Here is a 25,538-nt window from a genome sequence, read left to right as displayed (position 1 = left end):
TCAGTTGGTCAAAGAACGGGCCTTCACGCAAGACATGGTGAGATCAGCTTTTTACCATTCTTGAACTATTTCACTAGTATCCCATAAAATGTAATGCAGAGACTTATTTGCTGATACTGTTCTTCCCTCTGTTTCCTACCTATGGTCATGTACACAAGGCTCATGCTTATAAAGCTCAGCTGGGACAGGAACCTACTTGTTATGTAAAATGATTATTTTATTTATGATTATTGCTATAAATCACAGCTTGGAATAATGTTTCAGTATAAATAAAACATTTTAAAGGGATGATTCACATTTAATATAATGTTTAGTATGTTATAGAATGTCCTGTTCCTAGCAACTTCACAATCGGTCTTCATTATTTATTTTTTTATAGGTTTTTAATTATTTACCCTCCTCTTCTACACGTTTCCTGCTTTCAAATGCGGGATCACAGACCCCGGCATGCAAAAAATTATTACTCTGTAACAATAACAATTGTTTTTGTTACTTTTTATTCTTTATCTTTCGATTTAATCCCTCTCTGATTAATTTTCAAGTCTTCGTTCAAACTGCTATTTGGTTGCTAATGGAAACAAGACCATAGTAACCAGGCAGCCGTTAAAATTCCAAACTGGTGATCCGTTGAACGAAAAGTTAAATAACTAAATAACACCACAGAAAAATAAAATGCAGTTGCAGATTTTTATCTCAGAATGGCAATGTTTATTTGATTCTAAAAGTTCATATAAAGGTAAATGACCTCTTTAATAATGCTGTGCTTGATAGATGTTATGTATTCTTAAATCCCTGCTTAAATATCATGTTTCAGTCTTCGAGCCCTGCAGTGTAGTTTCCATTCCCATGACCTGAGAATAATCTTCTCTCTCTAGCCCTGCTTTAGTTCAATCTGTCCTGACACCCTGTTTTAGTTCAGAGATCATCCTGACTGGCCTTTTGTCTCCAATCTCCCTTCTTGGGTTGCTCCTTGACAAAGTCCTGTTGTATTTTACCTGTGTGTCATATCCTGTGTTCCTGCCTAAATGCAGATGTGCCAGTTGTCAACCTTAAAGGAGAACTAAACCCCCTGCAATGTTAAGTGACCGCACATGCAGAGTGAGCGCAGCGGAGCTCATGGGCACCATCTTCTTCTCTTCGGTAATCTTCATGTCTTCTTCCTCCCCTTCAGCAATTCAGTGCATGCGCAGTTGTCACAAACCGGAAGATTGCTCCAACTGCGCATGCGCCATTACGCCGTTCACTACACTAAGATTATCGAAGAGAAGAAGATGTCGCCCGTGAGCTCCGCTGCGCTCACACTGCATGTGCAGTCACTATTTCAAGAGGGGACAGGATACTGGGGTAAGACTGTGCAGGGGGGAGACAGGGAGGGGGGGCAACGGAGGGGGGCCAGTGGGGACTTAACATCGCAGGGGGTTTAGTTTTCCTTTAAGAGCAAGTGCCAGTTTTGAACAGAAAGACCCAGTGTAGACCAATACAAAACCTAGTAATAAAGAATCTTTAGTCCATTACCATGCTTCACCAACTGCCAGATTAATTCATGACTTCATGATTTCTCCCTTTGTCTCGAACCACATATTTTTCTTCATAAGCGTAAGTGAGCAGGGAAGTTTAAATTTAGTAGGAACCATTGGGTTCATTGATATTGAAATGAACTCCTGAGGCAGTATAGAGGGATTCTTGATATTAAATAAGTTTTAGTTCCCTTGAGCTTTTATTGTATCTGTTCTTTGTATTTCAATTCTAGCTTTTATCTGTTGCAATTGTGTTTTCTCCTCTGTGTTTATTCAGTCTTTTCCTGGACTGAATTTGCATAATCAGGCAAAGAATTTAATCTAGTTAGACTTCACCTGACTATTTCTCATTTCTTTGGCTTTTTATAGCTGGAGCTTGGAATATGAGTCTAAGGTTACTTTTCTTTTTATATGCTTATTTTTCATCACTGTTCCTTTTCTCATACTTTCATGTCTATGAAATCTTTGAAAAGCTTTTGGCTACCTTCAACACCATTTATAAACCTTCTTTTTCCTAGCTGTTTGTCTTTCTGTGTTTTTTATGTCCTCTTTCTGCAAGAGCATCTTTCTAAGGCAAATAAAAGCAGTAATATATAAACCAGAAGTATTTCTCAGAGTGCCATTGCTCAAGGCAGCTGATACAACAACCCTATTCACGAATCTGCTAACTGTTCAATGGTAGAACCTGCATTAAATGACATTGTAAGCAAAGTCTAATGGGGGGGATGTAATAAAAGACGGCAATGGAAAAAATATTCGCAATGTGAAAAGTTATGCCTTTTTGAGAACAAATTTTCCTTTTGCGCAACATTTAATATAGCTTTTGCAAACCAGAAAACTGTTTAGTGACCTCTTGTGACAGTGGAAGAAGGTTTGCTAATTTATAATTTGCCCAATTGCACAATGAATGTAATAAAACTTCTTACTGAGAAAGGTTTGCTGCAAAAGATTACGACACCTTCAAGCACTTCTTAAAGGAGAACTAAACCTTCCCCCTACCAAAAGCCTCCCCATAAACTTTCAGACATTACCCCCTCCCCTCTTTATAAAATCTGAGAGAAGCACAGCGGAGCTCTCGTTCGCCCTCTTCTGGCTCTTTTGTCTTCGGGTCGCAACACCGATTTGCACATACTTTCTGGTGTTTCTGGTGCCAAAATCCACTCTGTGTATCTGCACTCAGACTAACCCTAACTAACCCTAAGCACTAACGTAGTGCTTGTAAATAAGGGTTGCCGCCTCTCTCTTATGAGAGATCCGGATGGGGTGAGGGGATATCAGGGGGCATGGCAATGACATTTTGGGGGAGTGACTGTAACATTTAGGGGAAGGCTTTGACATGGTGGCCTGTGATTGGTCGCATTTCACGCCATTCAGAGAACAGTACTGTCCTAGGTAGCAACCCTACTATGAGTGCAAAGAAACAGAACGGTGTTTATATGGAGGTGTAGAAACAGCAACATGTGGCAGTAGCCTAGGTGCCTTTTCACACAGGTGTGGAAATATGTAGTTTATTTTTCTAGTTTATTTATCCTTTAAACATGTTTGAGGCCACCAAGCAAATGAGCAGATACCCATGTTCCCATTCACTCATGACCATTTAAAATATAATAAACTGGAGAAATGTATGTTCTTTGCAAAAACACACTTGTCTTGCATTGATGAATCAGTTGCCCATACAGTACAATAAAGTACATTCAAATGCCCATGTGTAAAGCTGACCACACACGTACCAATAATATCATTTCATTTATTATTGGTACATGTATGGTGGCTGCCGATCCAGACTGATATCTGTGTTTAATGGATGCTGCTCAGTTCAAGGACAGTGTAATGTTGGAAAATGTTATCTGGCAAAGTAACATTTCGGACAGTGCATGGTGCAATGGTAGGGTTCCAAATGTTCTTTTTACTTTTTGTTCCAATCATTTGTGACCTTTGGACGAACAATTGGGAAAACAGAAAGGTATATTTTGTCTGTTCATCCTGTGGGCGAATAATTCAGAGAGCCTACTGATTGGCCTGTGTATAATCATCAAACACCTTATTATTACCTATTGTAGCAAGACTTAATTAAAGTGTAACATGCAGACCCACCGGAAACACCATGGGGACACAAGTTGGAGGCAATGCATCTTCATTTTTGAAATGTCTCACATGCTGCTCAATTTTGAAACAGCTGAAAAATATGGAATGTCCTATATATTTTCCTATTTGGTCACTGAGTCAACATTTAAATTTGGTTGGAGCCTTCTCTTTTTTACACTACTGCATCTTCTCTTTCCTTGTAGTGTTTCAGCCAGGCTGCAAGCTCAGAGGAGGGTAAGATTTATGCCGCCCTTCTATATTTGTATTAATAAAATGATATCCTTGCTGAAGGAACTGATGAATGCCAGGCTACCAAGATATGATCATCTCTTTTAAAATGAAACAATCTCTGTTGATTAGACATATCAATTCCGCTGTAATAAATGGTTCCGCTTTAATTATTTAATGGTCAGAAATCAGCCTAGCACTGCCATCTTCTGGAGATAAAATGATTTAGAACACTTTCAGCACCATTTAATAATTACTACAATTTATGTTAAACCTTTAATCTGCCTCTTTTGACTTGGTGGAATTAGAGTGGTTATATATTTATACTGAGGTTTTAAAAGTTTATTGCGTTGAAGTAATATTATCTTTGCAACGCCAAAAATGCATTTTACTGCCCAGCTAAGGTTAGTTGCGAAATAAACATTAACAGAAAGGCATCCAAATCTTTGGTATGCAGGCCATTTATTTTACCGCTTCTAAGTTTATCCCTGTGTATATTTCCAACGGTTTTTCCATGAGTGCATTTTATTTTGTTTTTATTATTTTTTTTATCTTAGGTTTTATAAGCACGTAAAGTATATGTAGTTTATAAATAAAGTATAATTACATGGTTATGCCTACATACTGTTTATAACGGAGTGTGTGCATTACCCACATGGATGCACAACAGTGTGTATCATAGGGAGTAGTATAAGAATGTGCCTTTCTATGCATTTTTATCAGGGCTGCTATTCCTTAGTCTAAATATACAAAGTTGTATATGTGCATATTATTCTTTGTTTACAGGGGATATATATCCCCCACCAACAACTTAAATTTGTTCTTCTTAGCAGTTTTGCAATTTACATTTTTTACAGAACGCCAGTAGCTTAAAGTGGTTGTTTACCATGACTTACTTTTAGTATGCTGTAGAGAGTGACATTCTGAGACAATTTGCAATTGGTTTTCATTTTTAACTATTTGTGGTTGAGTTATTTATCTTTTTATTCAGCAGCTATCCAGTTAGCAATTTCAGCAATGTGATTGCTAGGGTTCAAATTACCTAGCAACCATGCATTGATCTGAATAAGAGACTGGAATATGAATAGGAGAGACCTGAATAGAAAGATGAGTAATAAAAAGTAACAATGGCAATACATTTGTAGCCTTACAGAGTATTTGTTTTTAAATGGGGTCAGTGACCCCCATTTGAAATCTGAAAACGGTCAGAAGAAGAAGTCAAATAATTAAAAAATTATAAAAAAAATCAATAATGAAGATCAATTGAAAAGTTGCTTGGAATTAGCCTACTAACATACTAAAAGTTAACTTAAAGGTGAACCACCCCTTTAAGTGACTGATGAAGGAGGCATCTCCTGACACTTTTATGATCAGTCTTCCCGTTGATATCTTTATCTGCACTGGGTTACGTGCAATAATCCAAAGATTTCCTGGTTTTCAGAAAAATTTGGAGGTTTTGGGTGTCAAATCCGAAAAAGTTGCCGTTTTCGCTGACAAATCCGAAATATTTGTAAGATTTGGATTTTTTCACAATTATATCGAGTTTTTTCCTGCACAAGAAATTTTTGGTAAAATGTATTTATAAATAGGGGGGAAAGTCAGTGCAGATTTGGTCGGAGTAGTTTTCAGAAAATAGTGAGAAATTTTCAGATTTTGCTAAATAACCCACTTGATGTAAGAATGTGTGTGTATATTTGTGTAAGTTAGAGGAACTGCAAAATCTTAGCAGTAGAACCTGTATACCTAGGGGGTTATTTACTAAACTTCGAATGCCAAAAACTCAAAAAATTTGTGTTTTTATAGTATAAAATTAGAATTTTTAGTGGAAAAAAACCATGAATTTTTTGGGATTTATTATACCCTGAGGATGGAAAAAGTCTAAATTTGAAAATCCGGCATCTCAGACTTGCCTAGGTTGCATATAAAGCTGGCCATAGACGCAAAGATCTGTTCGTACGAATCGAGGATTCGTACAATTTTCGAACCGTGTGTGGAGAGTCCCGCCATTTTTCATCCGGCGGAGATCGATCCTTGGGCGATCGAATGGGTTAAAATATTTCTGTCGGCTGCCGATAATATCTCTGCATGTATTGCCGATCGTACGATTTTCAGAGGGAGACTGTCACTAGCTTTGTCAGACATAACTATCGTACGATTGCTGTCAGGGGCAGAACATCGGCTGATCTGTTCTTTTCTACTTTATTTGATCGGAATGGTTAGTGGCAGGTCAGGAGATGGGGAATATCTTTGCGTCTGTGGCCAGCATTAGTCAATGGGAGAAGTCCCAAAGTTGTTTTGATCTGCGCTGGGTTTTGCGCAATAACCCCAAGATTTCGGGGTTTTCAAGCAAAAATCAGAAGCAATCAGAGTTTTCAGGTGGAAAACCAAAAAAAATTGCACGATCCGTATTTTTCAAGATTTTTTGGGGGTTTTTCCTGCAAAAATTTTTTCAGAAAAGTGTATTTATAAATAATGCGACAAAACCTGTTCAGATTTGGACGGAGTTTTTCCAGAAAAAATTTAGATAAATTCGGACTTTGATAAATAACCTACCTAGTGGGATTTTCTTAGCTTGCACACACACACAGATTCGGTCCTCATACCTGCATTCCGCATATACCTGATAAATAATTATGTATAATTTAAAAAGCGTCACCCATGCTTGATAACAAAATGCAGTTATCTAGCACCAAATCGGTGTCTCATAAATTACATTGCTTCTTGAATGGCTGTAAATCTCAGTGAGAATCAGGGGTTTTCTGGAGTAGCAGGATTGCTTGCTTGTGAGAAAATGACACCGTAGTAATTTTAGCCTCTCCTTTGAGTTTCATTTCCATCTCTTTATTTATTTATTTTTTAACATCTCTGAAAAAAAGAGAATAGTCTCAGTGAACCACTTTTTAGTTTGAACAGGAAAATCAATAGCCGGTTGAGAAAAGTATACTTGACTTCGGAGACAAAGAAGATGCTGTATCAGCACGGGGTGAAGCAACTGTAGAAATAAAGCCTCCTTTCAAGATAAAGAAAACCATTACTTATCCCAGGGCATTTATTATTGAGATAAGACAGAGAAACAGCCTTGCCCCACTTATGAAGAAAGCTACACAGTCCTAATGCCTCGTTAAATGTTTTTCTATAAAGTATTCTCTGCTAGGCAGTTATTTCACACAAGATGTTTTCTTTCTGAGACTCAATCACACACTTAGGAAAAACAAAGCCAGAAATCTGATATCTGTAATTAAATAAAGAAAAAACAACTACAAAACACTGCTAACTGCAATGCTAAACCACTCTTTCACTTCTGGAATCATTTTATTATGCAAATCTTGTCTCATAGACCCCCTAAAATTGGTCAAGCCCTTGCTTTTTATTTAGCAGAAAGGTGCAACGTTTCGGGGATAGAACCCCTTTGTCATGCTTGACCCTGCTTGCACCAGCCTTCAAGTGCCAGTGACTCTTTCCTCGTATTGTAATTGGGAGGGTGCAGATCCCTCCATCACTGGGCACCAGGCTTCCAGTCTTGAAGGCCAGGGTGTGTGAGCGGTACCTCCTTTCCCCTAAAATTAGTACCAAGTCTGAGATGAAATATCCATTTCTAAAATGCACCTGCCTGTATTACAGGCTTCGTACTCTGTGCCCAGAAACGGAACTTTGCCTTTTTTGCAAATCTGCCAGTGCCTTATTAAGAAGATGAAATAGTTAATTCAGACATAACACCTGCAATACAGTCAGATCATTACATCTGCCCAGGAGGTGTCCTTACATGCAGAGATTGTTGGACAGTAATTTCACTTTTCATCTTTTTCACATTAATCAACAATAGCTATATTAATTACTAAATGCAAGATATTAATTGTTCAGTTCTAATTAATTTTATCTCCCAGTCCACTGAGGTTCAAGCTATTCCCAAGCTTATCTTAAAAGAATTGATAAGTGGCCTAAAAGTGTTATTCCAAAGATTTTTGAACATCCAAGGGGCCTGATTTGTTAAATATGAATGCTTTACTGAAGTAACGTATCCAATTGTTAATCCTTACATTATACAGTATGGGGGAAGATTTATCAAGGGTCAAATTTTGAAGTAATGGGTTTTTTTTTTGTACCTCCATACTTTCGAAATTCAAATAAAAAAGACCAACCGAAATTTATTAAAAAATCTAAGTTTTTTTGCAGGTGAATAGGCTATATTTGATTAAAAAAAATTCAATTAAACTTTTCAAAGTCCACCAATTGACTCCAAATAGGTTCTATGAGGTCCCCCCATAGGCTAAAACAGCAATTCGGGAGGTTTTACATGGCGACTGGTCGAAGTCGAATTTTTAAAAAGATAGTACATAACAAATTTAGATATTCGAGTTTTCAAATCTTTTTTCAAATTGAAATCAAAGTACACAAAAATAGCTTGAAATTCTAATTTCTTTACTTCAAATTTTCAATTTGACCCTTGATAAATCTGCCATTAAACCTGGCCATAGACGCAACGATCCGATCATGCAAATCCTCGATTCGTATGATTATCAGGCCATGTGGAGAGTCCCCACATTTTTCGTCCCGCGGTCAGTCGGCCAAGTTAAAAGATTTCTGTCGGCTGCTGATAATATCTCTGCATGTATTGCCGATCATTGGATTTTCATTGGGAGACTGTCACAGCTTTGGTTGGACATAACTTTCGTACGATTGCTGTCAGGGGCAGAACATTGGCTGATCTGTTCTTTTACTACTTTATTTGATCTGAATGGTAAGTGGCAGGTCAGGAGATCAGATCTTTGCATCTATGGCCAGCTTAAGTGTCAGGGTTCAGAGGACTGTTAGATCCATTCACTAGCCAAATAGTTTATTTTTCATTTTCTTTTTGGTATCTTGATTGCTTTAGTATCAAAACTCACTTGTATCCATAGAAACTGAATCCTCTTCAGATCTCTGTAGACCTCAGATACCTTTCTGCTTTGTCATGCTTGTGATTAGTATTTTTAAATGGGAATAAAGGTACAAATACAGTTTGTTGGTTAAAATCTCACATTGATGTGCTGCCGATATTCTACATTTATGAATGAGGACAGGCATCAATCAACTCACCCAGCCCTCTCCTGTTTCTTCTTCACCTCTGTCCACTGACCTGCAACTGGGACCATAAAAGTCTCATACAGTGCCTTGCAATGCATGGATCCATTTAGAGTCGCCCATGGTTTTAGAAGCCAACTTATTTATAATAAGTTCGAATTTCGAATTCATGTGAATTTTTTGTTAAGTCGAATATACTCACAATTCGACTGGGAGGTTATTTAAGAAAAATTAAAATGGCTAATATTTGATCAAATGGTTCAGATGCGAAAATTTTAATCGTGTTCAATTCATATTCGATTCATACGAATCAAATTTTTTCCCCGAAAAAAAAAAAACTTGAAGCCAGGAAGGCTATTAGCATCTCCAAATGACTCAATGGACCTCTGCCATTGACTGGACTTAAGGAGTCGAATATATGAATTAGGACTGTTTCCATGGTCGAGATGTCATAAATTTCACATTCAAATTTACATTCAAATAGGGGGATTCAATTTTGAATGTGTGAATTTAAAACTCGAAAATCCGAATTTACTATTCAACCTGCCCCTTGAAGTGGAATTATTAACATCTATCGGTAGATCCAATCGATTCAACCTACCTCTATGTCTGGCAGAGAGGAGAGGTATATGGGGGTTGGGAAATTGAGTAATTCTTCCGCAAACAAAATAATCTGGATAGTGCTTCCCTGCTGAGTGAGAAAATCTGGGCATGCTCATTATTACAGGAACCCTGAAACTGTTTTTGCTGTATATGTGAAAGAACTGCTAAGGGGTAATGCAGAATGTGCAATAGTATGTATACTTTGCAATAAAATGCTGATACTACATACTTATGTTTAACTCATGTCTTGTGCTATTTAGACTGTCATGCAAAGTCATATTACATGTAATCCCAATAATTTAAACGTATCTGTTTGTCTAATAAGACAAAGAATCCATAATGCCCCTCTAATTGCAGAAAGTCTAGAAAATATAACATTTGCTCAAAAGTTGCATTGGATTGTAGATAATAGAAAGCTTGACTGAGGCGTGAAGGCAACTTAATGTATGCCCAAGGTCTTATTTAAAAAACTTGTAGGCCATTCCTTTTTTTGATGTCCCTCTAATCTGAGAGGTAGTGGTGCTATGCCCAGTCATATCCATTATCTAAAACTTCACCAGGACAGTCCCATAAAACAGCTTGAATGGGCACACATTTGAAATTATGTTTTGATCATAGATGAGAGCATTGTTATTATCCATATCAGGCAGACAACTGGGGCTCATTTATCAACACTGGGCAGTTACCTATAGCAACCAATCAGCGATTAGCTTTTTAAAGCCAGCTGGAAGTAGAACAATGAATGCAGCAATTTGATTGGTTACCATGGATTACTGCCCATGGGCAAATTTGCCCAGTGTTGATAAATGACCCCAAGTGAGTCTACTGAAGGATTCAGCAGAACGTTTTCTCAACCTCGCATTGCTGGAAAAAAGTTTGCCATTAAATAGATTCTGATTTTACAAATATATTTGTAATTTAGACAACACATTACATTTGTCATTTTACAATTATATGTTTTGTGTATTATATATTGTATTGTGACAATGATTTCCCTCTGTTTGCTAGGAGTTGCCAAAGTATGACAAGTCTTTTAAGTAATACCATGTCACCGGTGAAGGACAACACATCTTCTCTTCCTCGAAAACAAAGCTCATTCAGTAAACCACCTCTGCGGGCTCTCTACGACTTGCTCTTAGCTCCAATGGAAGGGGTAAGATTGTTATTGCCTTCTCTATAAGGTATTCTCTTACAGGGATTTAAAAGAATATATTAGTTTGATGTTCAGGCATGGGATTTCTTATCCAGAAACATACATATACAGCAGGCTATGAATTACAGCAAGGCCATTTCTCCATTTTAAGCAAATCATTTTAATTTTTAAAAAGTGATTTCCTTTTTCTCTATAATAATAAAACAGGACCTTGTATTAATCCAAACTAAACTGCATGAATCCATACTGGTAGTAAAACAATCCTATTTGGTTTATATTTGGTTATTGGCTATTTGGTTTATATAGGGGGTTATTTATTAACGTGCTATTTTTTTGCAAAAAGTCTCTTTAAAAAAAAAAAGCCTTTTTTAATGTTCCAAGTCCAAATCCAAAACCATGGCAAATTTATGTAAAAGTCAATAACCATTTGAAGATGTTTTAACCCTCACAAAATGTTTGTCGTTTCCTGGGCTTCCATGGTCTTTTCATGAAAACTTAAATTTTTTGTGGTTTTCAGGACGTCAAATGAGAAAAATATGGGTTTTCGCTCGACAATCCGAAAAAAGTTCTGATCCGATTTTTTTATTGATAAATAAAAGCAAATCGTGGATTCTAGTTTGGTCCGACTTTTTTAATCAAAAAAATCGGAAAAATTAGGATTTTGAAATAACCCCCATAGTTTTTTTTTAAGTAGGCTTAAGATATGGAGATCCAAATTACAGAAAAAAACCCAGGGGTCAAACTTTCTTTATAACAGATCCCATACCTGTACTAATTTATAGATTTATACACAGAACCATGACATAATCTGCATTTTTAGCTTCCCAGTCGCTAACTTGTTCCCTAGATGCACATCAGGTGGACACTATAGCCAGAACTAAGTTATATACTGTAGATGTTTCAATGTTTTTTTTTTTGATTCATATAGTGGTATTTACCTGAACAGAAGTTGTAAAATATACATACTGCACATGTATACCAAGTATCAAACATCAATAGGCCACTGCATTATTATCACTGGCATAAAAATGTACTGTATTTGACTGGTTAGAAATACATTTGCACTGCAGTTGGTAAAACATTATCAATTTCTGCCAATGATTTTTAAGTAGCAAATCACTGTTCGACAGATTTTCAGCTCAGATTTATTAATGAACTCTAGAGGGAGCCAAGGGTCTAAATTATTAAGCAAAGGAGTAACAGAGAATCCAGCTACTCTGCAGAAATGCTTTGTATTAATAATGCAAAAATGCAATAAAAACACATCTGTGCGGGCACGGCTTGCATAGATAATTTTACCAATCTGCAGATATAATCACTATAAATGGATCTGTGGTACAAATCTATTAACTCGATGTGAGGTTTAATGCAAACCACTTTTTCTTTGTTCAGTTCTTACTTTATAATATATTTCTGGCAAAATACCATTTCAAAGGCTATAAAGTATGTTTGCCAAATGGGAGCACCATTTTTGTTTACATTTCTGCTACTGTAGATTGCTTTCTTTAATTTTTCCATCATTTCCAGCAATATACAGGTTTGCTCATTATTTATATTTTAACTATTATTAAATAATGAAACAAAGCCACTAAGGGCCAGATTGACAAAACAGTAGTTTTACAAATGATTTTTGGATATTATGAAGAAAACACACATTTTATCAAGTTAGGCTGATACAGAATGAAGTTATAATGAGATATATAACAGTCAATTTCAGAACGTATTACAGGTATGGGGATCTGTTATCCAGAAACACATTATCCAGAAATCTCCGAATTATGGGAAGGCCATCTCCCATAGACTTCACTTCATCCAAATAATAATTTTTTTTAAAAAAATTTCCTTTTTCTCTGTAATAATAAAACAGTACTTTGTACTTGATCCCAACTAAGATATAATTATTCCTTATTGGAAGCAGAACCAGCCTATTGGGTTTATGTAATGTTTACATGATTTTCTAGTAGACTTAAGGTATGAAGATCCAAATTACTGAAAAATCCATTGTCCGGAAAACCCCAGGTCCTGAGCATTTTGGATATCAGGTCCCATACCTGTAGTATATTAATTTTTATTAACGGGAAACAAATGTTTGTAAAATTTGACTGGTGGGCTTAGACCACAAATTGTGATCGAACTGACCAAACGTGCCTATGGAAACTATCAGACAAATATTGATCATATTTTTATCAACTGAAATGATAAAGCCATCCCTGAGATTTTCAGAATTTTCAATTATTAGAACTGTCCTAGGATTTCCTAATATTTCAATATTATATTACACCCAATTGTTTATTACTCATAATCAATATACAGTAGAGTGGAGCAATATGCATTCATTTTAGTCATTAAAAATGTGCTGTTTCAGGAGGCAGCGGAATCCACTTTCTGCTGTTTATTTATGCCTTGTTTTCTGTTACATTAAACAAAGTCTCTTCTTTATATATGATCATTAAGCCTAAAAATCTTGGCCAGATTAAACTGACTGTCACTGCTGTCTGACATGGCCATATTTAGCCACTTTCTTTCCAATAACTTTGGCAACAAAACAGAATTGTTCAGTATAAAAATTAAAACGGGGTAAATAGATTGTGCAAAATAAAAAATGTTCCTAATATAGTTAGTTTGTCAAAAATGTGATCTGTAAAGGCTGAAGTGAATAGTTGTCTAACATAATAGCCAGAACACTACGTCCTGCTTTTTAGCTCTCTAACTCAGAGCTAGTCAGCGACTAAGATTAGCTTCTCAACAGCTGCTCAGAGCCCACTGAGCATGTGAATGTCGCAGACACTTTCCAAGATGGTGACCCCCTGTGACAAGTTTGAAGTCCTGGATCATTGCTGCTATTGAGAAGCTGAAACTTTAGGCTGGTGCAATAAGTTCAGTATATAAAATATGGAATTTTTAGCCACATTCATTTTTAGGGATTAGTTCTCCTTTAACAAATGAAAATGTTATCATTACAAATAATTGCAATCTGTGAATTATTAAAGACTTTTGATCCTGGAATACTGCAAATCAAAGGAAAACATTCAAATCAAATGTTAATGCATCCAAGCTGCAGTTACCAATTTATTATGTTATTGTAAAGAAATATCTTACATTCTGCAGTCTGGTAGAGCAGACCCTTGCACACTAGTGACCTTAACACCATCATGGACATGCAGTCACTTATCATGACAAATCTGATGTTGCTAAATTATCACTTCATTAAATGCTCCTCATATTAGTGCTACAGTGCTGGCAGTGCCCCTATGGTCCAGGGCATTTGTACAATGACAGGTATTCCCTACAAGCACCTGCCAAAATGCTTTACTACAAGTATTTAAAATACAGTACTTACTCACTGCTGTAAATATCAACAGGAAACAGGTGGTATGGCCCTAGATATGTTAAGCAATGACAGCAAGTATAATGGGTACTCCCTTTGGTGCCTGCATTTTGCGTAAAAACTGCATCAAACATTAAATTACAAAGACAGAATTTGCAGCAGAAGAGAATATTGCCATAGGTGGGTACTGTTGAAGCAGGGCTTGTGATGTGTAAGTTTTGCATCTGCTACAGTAAAAAGATATGGTGATACTGTATTATGTCCCATCCTAATAATCACATTTTGTTTTAATTCTGTTCCCTATAGCATTTCTTTAATATCAGTATATTTATTCCTGCAATCAAAAGTTAGGCTATGGCCACTGTAAAAGACTATTACACTCACATGTAGCATATTGCGAACATTCAGACACCGGCGACAAGTAAACAGACGCCCATTGACTTTAATGCCCATCAAATGTCGCCGGCGTCAATTTTGAGGCCCGCGAATTGGCCTGGCAGTACGGGACAAATTAGCCCATCACTATTCTCAGCACCATGCTATCCAAGTGGTCCAAAATGGCAGGATTCTGATGAGAATCTATAATATAATAGAATATAACTATAATAATAACGGGAATTGTGTCATGATTTTTAAGGTTGACTTTTTTTTCCTAAATTACACCTTTTACATTGCAAATAATTCACTCATTACCATTAAAAATGTTATTCTTGAAAAAACAAATGTATTTTTCAACTGTAAGATTGTTGTGGAAGCAGTCATCTCAGGTCATTGTGCTTGATTTTGAGCTTTGAGAAGGAGCCAGTGCTGCCCATTAGAACTGCTTTGAGACAGCTATTGTTTCTCCCCTTCCCATTGTACTTAAATATGACACAAGTTGTGTAATACAAAGCAGGTTTCTCCTGCTTGAGTGCTATTCTCATGTCTACCACTAGATAGGGAGCACTTGTACCTGTGCAAACAATTTCTGACTTCATCTTGATCTCTACATTGCTCAACTTTTTTCCGGCCTTCAGGAAACCTGCTTTTGGAAGGGTCTGAGGTGTCAGAAACCATTGGCTCTTGTTGTATTTAATGGGTTTGAGCCTAAAGTTCCCACTGCCTCTCAGTGTATTTGTTGTATATGAGGCTAATGTTCCCCCTGTTGTATTTAACATATTGTGGGTGCCACTACTTCTCCCCCTCACTGTACAATGTATTTGGTATCTGGAGTTATTGTTCAAAGAAGCCAGTGTACCATTTTTTATGCTACATTTCAGGACAGTAGCAGCATTGATATTAGCCCATGGTGGCACTAGCAGTTTAGGCAGCTAATTCCTTCAGCAGAGGTGTCAGGAACTGCTATCTGGTCACATTCCCATTGTTCTTTTGATAAACTGCTGATGGGCTGCTTGGGCAGAAGGGTGATATCAGTCCAACTTGTAGTGCAACACTAAAGACTGACTGAAGTTTATCAGAGCTCAAATCACACGAATCAGTGTACCTGGGAAACTGATATCATCAGCAGCGTAACAACTCCGTGCCAGCCAGGCCCCCCCATGAAAAATCTTTGAAGGGGCCCAGCGCCAACTGCAACTTACTCTGCTATGCCTAGCTCTCCTTTGCTCCCCCAACCCGTTTGAGCGCACACTGGATTTCAGTGCAGAATTCATTTGGCGCAGCACTATTAACCAATCTGTTTTAAAAACATGTTTTCCCACGCCAGTGTTTTATCAAAGCTGTGTTACAAACCCACATGGGACAGGTCCCCCTGGCGAGCTTTGAAGCACTGGCAGGGGGATTCTGACTGATTGTTTATCCATCAATCTTTGCAACTACTGCTCTGTGCAAATTGGGCCTGCAAGCTTTCTGAGAAGCTTTCTGAGATGTGAGTGACAGTTTGTGTTAAGGTCCTGCACTTAGGGGCAGATTTATCAAGGGTCGAATTTAGAGTTTATGGGAGTTTGTAAAAATTGAAATTCGAATAATAAATGCTCAATCTAAATTTTTTAAAAAAAATCTAATTTTTCAAACGCTGGTGAATGGGATTGACCCGCAAACTAGAAACTGAATTCAAATTGAATTGGAATCAAATTTGATTCGAGTTTTTTCTCTGAAAACAACTAGATTTTCGGTAAGGCTGCACACAACTCCAAATGGATTCCAGGACGTCCCCCATAGGCTAAAACAGCAATTCGGCAGGTTTAAGGTGGCGCATAGTCGAATTTGAATTCTTAAAGAGACAGTAGATGATACATTTTGAAATTTTAATTTTTTTAAAAACTCAAATAGAATTTTAACTATTCCTTAGTTGAATTTCACTCAAATAAACTCAAAAATTCAAATTTCAAAATTTTCACTTCGACCCTTGATAAATCTGCCCCTTGATTGTTTAATATTAGGGAATAGGGTGTGATAACAGGAAAAGCAAAGCCTGCATGTGCTGAGGGTGGGCTGAGGAATAATGCAAGGAGCCTGGTGGTGCTCTGGCCAATGTATAATATCAGCATGTATTTGCTAAACAACACAAACAAAAAAAGTGAAAATGCACCATATTTAAAAAAAAACATGAGTTTCAGATTTGTCAGATTCCAAAATGTTATGCTGCAAGCTAAATTACATGAAAGGGATGCTCATTTTTAAGATGAGGACGATTTATAGCAGAAAATGGTCATAGAGAAAAAGAGAGGACCTCTACTTAACATGTGCACATTGATTATATACAGTATTTGGAAAACCAACTTGACATACTGTAGAGGGAATATTTTTTCTTTTACTTGTGTTACGTTTTAGATGCTTAACAGCTACCAGATCCTGAATAAAAAAAATGATTAAACAGTATCTGTCATCTATTCCAGAAAGAGTCCCTAAATTAACTTGCTGTTTTCCAGCCTGTACTTCTCATTAACAAAACCGCAGGAATCTTATTGGCTGTGCATTTTAACACATTTCAGTGCAGCCTTCTCTCATTTTCCAAATATGTTTCCATTTCCCCTTTTTTTTCGTTAATACCATATAGTATGCCTCTTTTGTTGATTTTGGCAGTTTGGACTGTTTTTCCAGCCATTCTATGTGTTGAGAAAATCTGCCAGCATTTTGTGGAGTATATGCTAATCTCTTTTTTAAGCTTTAGTATGTGACTCCTTGTATTTTCTGTTTGACTTATCTGACCATAAAGGAACATATATTATTCAAATAGAATTTGTCCACATGATATTAGATGGCATTCCCTTATGAGACCTCTCTCTTTATATCCTATAAACCTGAAGGCGTTTGGTTTTATTTCTACGTACCATTTAAATCTTTGTAACGTGCACAATATTCTTCAAGGGGTCTTATGTTTGACTTATCTGATGCCAGTATACACTCCCCTTCTTCTCGAAGCTGTGTTTGTAAGTTTGATGGTTGGAAAGTAACATCTAGATATTTCATATATGACTCAGACTAGGCATACCTCCTCTTGGCCACTCTGCTTTGGACTATGCAATCCTTGTAGGATTTCTGGCTTCCAGGCAGGATTTTAACAGGACAAGTGCCAAAAAGAATTAAACATACAAGGTGTTCGACTGAAAGTCAAATTTAAAAGTATATATGTCTGAACCAGAGTCTTTGCTTTGGTCCCAAGTTTTATTAAATTCAAGTTATGGACCCTGTTTTTAAGGCATTTCTATTTTTGGTATATGAATAACCAATTAGAATAAACTGTGTTAACAAATTCCATGGACGTTGTCTCCTTGTGACAGATTTACTAAAGGGCGAAGTGGCAAACGCTAGCGACCGGTGTTGCCACGCGAAGGGACATCGGCAATTCATTAACAGGAGCAGGCGCCAATTCACTAGTGAACAAGACCGTAGCTAGCGTTCTTTAGCACTCTATCGCCAGGTGACTTTTCGCTCTGGCAAACGATCGTTACTCCGCAAATTCGCTAAAAAGCGGATTTTACTGAACGTTACCTCTTTCACCAGGGTTGACTTCACCACCTCAGACCAGGCGAAGTGCTTAAAAGAAGCTAGATCTTCCTCAATCTTCTGTCATTTACATCATATCCTTTTCCTTTTTTTAAGTTAGATTGGCTTCAAAAGTCCTAACCGGTTTTCTCCACACATTTCATAACATATGGAACATTCATTTTACAGTGGGCTCATTGTAGGGCATTATATTAACTCTCTTGTCTTTATTAAGGTTCACTGGACGTGTGTAATAAAAAGTGGTAACTTCAAGCATTTGCACAAACATTTATAATAAAGACCTCCATACAACTTTAAATTACCCGCCGTATGCAAATTGACCTAATCGCAAGATCACTAGCGAATTTTCGCTAGGCACAAATGAACGATAGCGCACCTTTGTTATGAAATGCTCGCACTGCCAGTAACGCTAGCGAAAAGTCGCCAGCGTTCTGCGCCCCAGGGCGCAAATTTGCATATTAGTGAATTAGTGTAGTGGTAGCGAATTTGCACCTAGCGATGTGTGTGAAGTGGTCGCTGGCGACAATTTGCCCTTTAGTAAATCTGCCCCCTTGTCTTCCATCACCACTTGCCATTGTAGTTGTACTGTTTTATTTCTGCCAGCACATTTCTCTCTGGAGACAGCTATAATGCAATGTACAGATTTACTTTGTCATTCACTCCTTTATTGATACTCTTTCTCTCTCGTGCTTTCTTTATGTTTTGCTTCTCTGTTTCCTTTGCAAATGCCTGCACTTGAGTGCTATGCAATGACAGTTAGGTATTCTTCCTTTACATATATTTGTTTCTTAATTTGTGGTCGCCCCCCCCCCCGTGCTTGTATTGCCTTTGTTCTTTAACTTTGCACTTGATGGATGCTTCTTTAATAATGACAATACATTAATAAAACTCTGAAAATAAGGTTTCACAAAGGGCAAACAGATCTTCCTTTATACAGTATCCGTATCTAGTATCTATTCACCTGCACACTTCCAGAGACCGTTGGAAATATAAAAGGTACCTTTAAAATCTTGTTACCAGGTTCTGCAGTCCTAATGAATGTTACATGCTTCAACTGTAACACCATTTGGCAGGTTTAAAAGATACTGTATGCATCTGGTAAGCCTGTCCTTTATTCCCCTCTCCTGTTAGCACCAGTGTATGTCTTTATAGTTATAATAAATTAGGACGACAGCTTCTTGCAGCGTTTCTATTATGCTAACCACAACCTAGGAAGTGTGGCTTTTTCCAAAAATACGGCATGCATTGTGGGTGAGATCATGTTAAATTCATGCCTTTTGGAATACATGTGTCTGTAACACATTTTGTACAAATGCTTGGATTGAGAAAGCTTTTCATATTATAACTTTATGAAGGGATAATTTAAAGACCTACAGTATGCTAGGGGATATTAATAAATCTACCTGTATAACTCAGTTTTTGGAGCCCTAAAGGCAATGTGAGTACAAATCCAGCTATAACAGTGTAAGAGAGATCAGAACGACTAAGTGGGAAAGTCAAAACATGAAAGAAAATGTGCATTATTTTAAAGAGCAGCTAATACTCTGGATTTAAATGTAAGAGGGGTGGTGGGCAATAATGAGAGGGGAAAGTCATCCCAAAATAGATTTTACATAATGAAAAAATATATTTGTATTATTTGTATTTCCTTTGTGCTAAAGTGAATGTAGTTTCAATTTAAAAGCAGTATTTAATGATCTTAAATAGGCGGGTTTTGACATGAGTAAAGCAGTGCATAAAACACCATGGGCCTCATTTACAAAGTGAAGGAAAAGGTGCTAATTGCAAACAATGGATGCAAACAGCTAGTTTTTTTTGCATATTCGCACCCTGTTCTCCACTCTGTATCACCTATGTACAGAACTACAAACACCTATGCTTCCCCCATTATGAGTGGGGGTGGGTCGGGAGAATAAACGTGGGTGGATTTTCCCTTTGAGCTAGTAGTAATGCTTCAGAGGTGTAGGTGGTTTTCATGTTAATTGCAGATATCCCATTTAGGGTAGTGCCTGCATCTGTTATAGAGAGTAGGCACACTCATTCAAGCCCATTCCTTCACGTGCGGAAACTCAGGTGTGTGTGAATATTGAACATATCCCGTGTTGTATGTAACAAACAATAAAAAATCACCCTCTGCTTTACATTATTCAGTGCAGCAAATTCATCTCATAAATTCCCAAAATCGCTATGTCTCACTTGTATGGTTATCTAATGAACAGATTTTTAATCGCTCTTATATTTAATTTAACCCATTAATTGTTACTATAAAAATACTATCATGATATAGGTGTACTTCTAGTGACTAACAAAGCCTAATCAAATATATGTGTGTGTGTGTGTGTGTGTGTGTGTGTGTGTGTGTGTGTGTGTGTGTGTGTGTGTGTGTGTGTGTGTGTGTGTGTGTGTGTGTGTGTGTGTGTGTGTGTGTGTGTGTGTGTGTGTGTGTGTGTGTGTGTGTGTGTGTGTGTGTGTGTGTGTGTAAATGAACCCCACAGAAAATTATACATAATATATAAAAATGCAAAAAACATCTAAAAAAATATATATATACAGTATATATATAAAAATGTAAAAAATAGAAAAAACTTTCTAAAAAATGTATATAGAGTCCAAGTATCGCACACCATGTACAGTCCCGATCGTAAGTCAAGTAGTTGATGAATCATCTCACCACCCAAGCTGGCCACAAAGACTGGCTCAACCTCTGGCTCACACTGTTTAAAATAAATGTCCTTTCAAAGTTAGAGTTTTCTTAATAATATTCTAAAGGCATTGTAGAGTAACTTATCCTGTCCCTGAGTGTGTTGTAATTAGTAGTTAAATTATATAAGGGCTATGTGTTTTCCCGTCTGAGCTAGAGTATAGTGCAAAAGAATGGTTCTTATTGAGAATAGCATGGTTGTGTTTATTAAAGACACTGGTATTGTTATTAAGAAAAAGAGCGGAATAAGTGTCATTTAAGATGTTATTTTTATGGCATGTTATAGCAGCACAAAGACAAAAACCATTAACAATATTATTGTGCCCTTGGCATTACACCAGTTTTTGATTTAATATTAGCCATCGGCAGTACAGTATTTGTGCTGTCGTCCCTCAAAGCTTGGTGTCCTTTGCTGTCAACGATAAAACACTTTTACTGGCTGCATCTTTAAGAAGCACACACAACAGAGCATAAACCATCATCAAAAATTACATCAAATCTCATTTGATCCCTGAAGGATAAAGAAATCCATTTGGGAGACTTCTAGCATCTAAACAGGAAATAATATATGTTTGTCTGTAGGAAAAGAGCTGGAAACTCTTTCCTGTCTGACACTGTTATAGAGAAACAAAGGAAGAGTGTTTGGGACAATGCAAGTCAAATAGTTTCCATAATCCTCCCAACAAGAATGAGCTTGGATGCAGTGCCAGTGCTTCAGGCTCTTATTTAGCTTCTTGCCAAACAGTAATTTCTTAAGTTCACTAAAACTGTTGAGCTGGTCATATCATTTTTCAGTTGTGATTTAAGCAGCTCATCTCGAGAGGCCTCCTAAAGACAGAAATGAGGGCTACATATGGACACAGCTACTGTTACTGGGAGTATGAAGCCAGAAATCAAAAAAATAGCTGCTTGAGAAATGGACAGACTGGCAGGCAAACAGATCATATCTGCACATCCATTTTACAGTTTGCAAGGAAACTACAGGAATAGTAATGAAGAATATGACATGAAATTCAGAAGCCATTCCAGCTCAAACCATGAACGGAATAAACAGGCAGAAAAGGGCAAAAGAAGGTCAGCCAAGAGTACTTATACAGAACTAGAGAAAAGCCAACTCAAGCAAGTTCACATTTTTTTTTGCATTGCTTCAATTTTGCTTTAGGTACGATTTAGCAATAGACAGCACAAGCAGAAATATAATTTTACCGTTTTTTTACAAGTTTAATTAGGTTCTTTCAGATTATAATATTTAATATGTCATGGCTGCTATTGCTTGTGTGACCCCCTATGTTGACTTTTTGTGAGCTTGTACAAGTGACATCTTGTCATATCCTTGTGCCACAAGATACATTAAACTGTGAGCTCTGGAGGACAGTAACCTTTGAGAAGGTTATTTCATTTACAGTACAGAAGCTCTACCCCGAAACCCATCCTAAATATCAGATCCCTTGCATAGGCCACCCAACCATCACTAATCAGTAGTGATGGGCAAATAAATTCAGCCAGCGCGAATCCGCTGTGAATTTCCGCGTTTGCCGTCGGCAAATAAATTTGTGAAACTGCAGGGTAAATTTTCCTGCAAAAAATCCGGCACGTAAAAAAAAAAAAATTGGGCGCGCGACAGAATAGTCGCCTGCATAAAAATTGTCGCCCATCAAAATTATTCGGACGCCCATTGACATCAATGCGTTTTCGCTGGAAATTCACACAACCGATATGGGATAAATTCGCCCATCACTACTAACCAGACATTTCCTAGTTTTGATCACAAATCTGGAGCATGCACATTGGAAGATGCTATGGTCCTGGTTGCCAGGTCACATGCTTCTGGTCTCCAATTTCCTCCAGATTAGCAGGAATAGCAATCAACAAGGACAACCATGGTGGCTGCCAACCCTGCTTTACAGCTATGCATTTCTGGTCAGGCAGTAGGCTATCTGATTAATGATGAAGGAAGTAGTGTGCAGGGTCACTATGCTCACACCATTGGTTTAGTTCTTTTAACTCTTTAAATTGAAATTTTCAGTAGTTATTTAAAAAAAAAAATAGAATCAACTGGGTTGAGATTACCAGTGTGCCAATGCTGTAAATTTGATGTTTTTGTGTTACATTGTAAGCTATACAATGAAGACTTTATCAGTCAATGTGTGGCAGCCCTTAAAAGCTTTAATGCACGACTATCACTGATACCAAAGAGTGTTTGGGGAAGAAAATGCTGATAAACAGAACAGTTCATGTTAAAGGTAATCCAATGACAGTTCTAATTCTACAATTTCACACTCTTAGCAAAATATTCTTTACTGGAATTAATTAGTTACTGAATAATTCACAAGGGCATTGTAGGGTGTACAATGAGTCAGAAGGCAACCAAGGCTACCGGTTTACAACAGTAACAATATTTAAACCATGCTGTTAGGGCAATTAACTGCTATAACCAACAGAAGGCATTTCACTCATTTCATGAAAGTGAGATGATAATAAAATGGCCAGTGACTGATCAGAATTCGGCTTATAGTATAAAAGTTATATGTCATGTCAAGTTATATGTCATCATAGCAGTGTTTGAAGGAAGAGGAAAAGCTAAGAAACATGTTGCCAACATTGCCTTTCACTTTATTTATTTTTTCATTCTGCCTTATACCTCTCCACATTGTCTTCTGTTATCATGACATTCTGCTATCCCAAAACTGTTCTCTGTATGCTTGATTTTTCACTTTGGGCTGGGGAGCAATGTAATAATTATCAAAGAGTGAAGTTAAGAGGTCGCCACAGTCTGCTAGAGTGAAATTCCGCCGCTCTCCATTAATTTCTATGGGATTTTTAAAAGAGTATTTATCAATGGGTGTAAGTGAAAGTTCATCCTTTGATAAATATGCCTTTCAAAATCCAATAGAAATGAACGGAGAGTGGCGGAATTTCACTCTAGAGGACTGTGGCGACCTCTAATTTCACTCTTTGATAAACATACCCCTATGTCTCTTATAGGCTTCTACAACTTATTCTGGAATTAGTCTATTGTAGACACTCAGGGGTAAATTTACTAAGCGGTGAAAATTTGCCAGGGACGGCTTCGCAGCCATCACAACACTTCGCCAGGTGAAAATTCGCCCAGACAACGCTAATTTATTAAGATGCAAAGTTGCATCTAGGGCGCCGAATGCTGGCGTTACTTCGGAAATCAAAGCAAAGATGCGCTAGTGTTCAATTATGAATAGCGCAACTTCGTTAGAGGTCTTCGCTCAGGCTAATTTGCATACGGCGGGAAATTATAAAGTTGAATGGACGTATATGTTGCAGCAAATACATTACATTACACAAGTCCAGGGAACCTTAATAAAGAAAATAGAGTTGTTATAATGCCCTACACATGAGCCACTGTATAGTTAAGGTTCCATATGTTAGAAAATATATGGGGTAACCTGGTTACACCAAAAAAAAATTAAGCACTTTTTACAGGCTATCACTCTGAAAAAAGGAAAAGACGTTTTTTGGGACTTTTCCACTAAAAATATGATGTAAGTAACAGAAGATTGAGGAAGACCTATGCACTCCAATGCACTTCGCCTGGTCTGAGCTGGCAAAGGCAAGTCTGGCGAAAGAGATAACGTTCAGTAAAATCTGCATCTTAGTGAATTTGCGGAGTAACATCTATTCGCCTGCATCCGTCTCTTTCGCTGGCGAAGTTACGCCTACGCCTGTTACCAGTAAAACGGTGAAGTGCCTGAAAGCAGTAACGCTGGCGAATCGTCGCCAGCGTTAGTCACTTCACCCTTTAGTAAATCTACAGTGCAGCCTAAGGACCTGTAGGAAAGCGGAAGTCCAACCAAAGGTAGGCTGCATGGAGGGAGTGGATTCTGGTGGATTTAATAAACCTCTTTTTACACTACCGAAGGAAGCTTCCCCTTCTTAGCTAAACAAGCCTGACATACACTTAAGGCATCATTTACAATCCAGGTGGGCTCAGGTGCAAGAGTGCGTCACTTATTGCTCATTTAACAGAACTTTTGCCCCTTACCCCAGGTCGTTGCTTTCTGCAACATCATTTGCAGGAACGGAGAATGCCTACACACCTCACGCAGGCTGCACTTGATCCTGGACACAGAAACGGAGTGCAGAGGCCTGCAACTATTTTCATAATGCCCCACTCAGTGGACAACATAGGCCTTGTTTGCACTTTTCACACAGCATGGGGCATTGGGGATGTGCTAAAAAATACCTGCCTTGCATCATGCTTATCTGTGATTGATTTTGACTACTACCCACTGGTCAACAACTGAATCAAAGTGCCAATGCAGTCCTTATATGACAGGATTTTTAAACCAGACTGATAAATATCTCTGTTCTATTCCTATCCATTCTCCCTACGCACCAAAAACATGCATGCAGGTTATTTGACCCTATTGTCTGTCATGCGAATCTGATAAGGACTTTAAATTGTAAGGCTTACTTGCCAGGGACTGATATGAATGAGAAACTATAATATAGGCATGGGACCTGGGCGTTTCTGGATGAGGGGTCTTTCTGTAATTTTAATCTCCATACATTAATTCTTCTAAAACATAATTTAAACATTAGTTAAACCCAATAGGATTGTTGTGGAATCAATAAGGATGAATTATATCTTAGCTGGGATCAAGTGCAAGGTACTGTTTTATCATTACAGAGAAAAAGGAAGCCATTTTTAAAAATGTGAATTATTTGATTAAAATGGAGTCTATGGTAGAAGGTCTTTCCTTAATTTTAAAGCTTTCTGGATAATAGGTCCCATACCTGTAATAAGACCCTTCACCAAAAGAGGGTAAAATTCTATTAGTCAGGTTGTGAAATGTTACTAGAGCCTTCAATCTGTTCAGTGACTGTTTAATTTCGTCCTCTCTAGTCATGCTCCTGCACGTTTATACTGATGGTTAATAT

The 25,538-nt window shown here is 37.5% G+C and overlaps 1 protein-coding gene across 2 annotated transcripts in view; it reads left to right on the top strand.

The window, feature by feature from the left end:
• The window catches only part of LOC108707095 (tetratricopeptide repeat protein 28), a 354,710-nt gene that overhangs the window by 314,273 nt on the left and 14,899 nt on the right, over positions 1-25,538 (top strand). For both annotated transcript variants that reach the window (XM_018244049.2, XM_018244051.2), the window contains one exon: positions 10,503-10,647. In XM_018244049.2, coding sequence (XP_018099538.1) covers positions 10,503-10,647 — 145 coding nt within the window. The remainder of the gene's footprint in view (positions 1-10,502; positions 10,648-25,538) is intronic.

Source organism: Xenopus laevis, chromosome 1S (assembly GCF_017654675.1).
Source record: "Xenopus laevis strain J_2021 chromosome 1S, Xenopus_laevis_v10.1, whole genome shotgun sequence".
In the NCBI taxonomy this organism is placed as follows: domain Eukaryota; kingdom Metazoa; phylum Chordata; class Amphibia; order Anura; family Pipidae; genus Xenopus; species Xenopus laevis.
The sequence above is the reverse complement of the archived record's forward strand: the minus strand, read 5'-3'. Positions and strand labels throughout refer to the sequence as shown.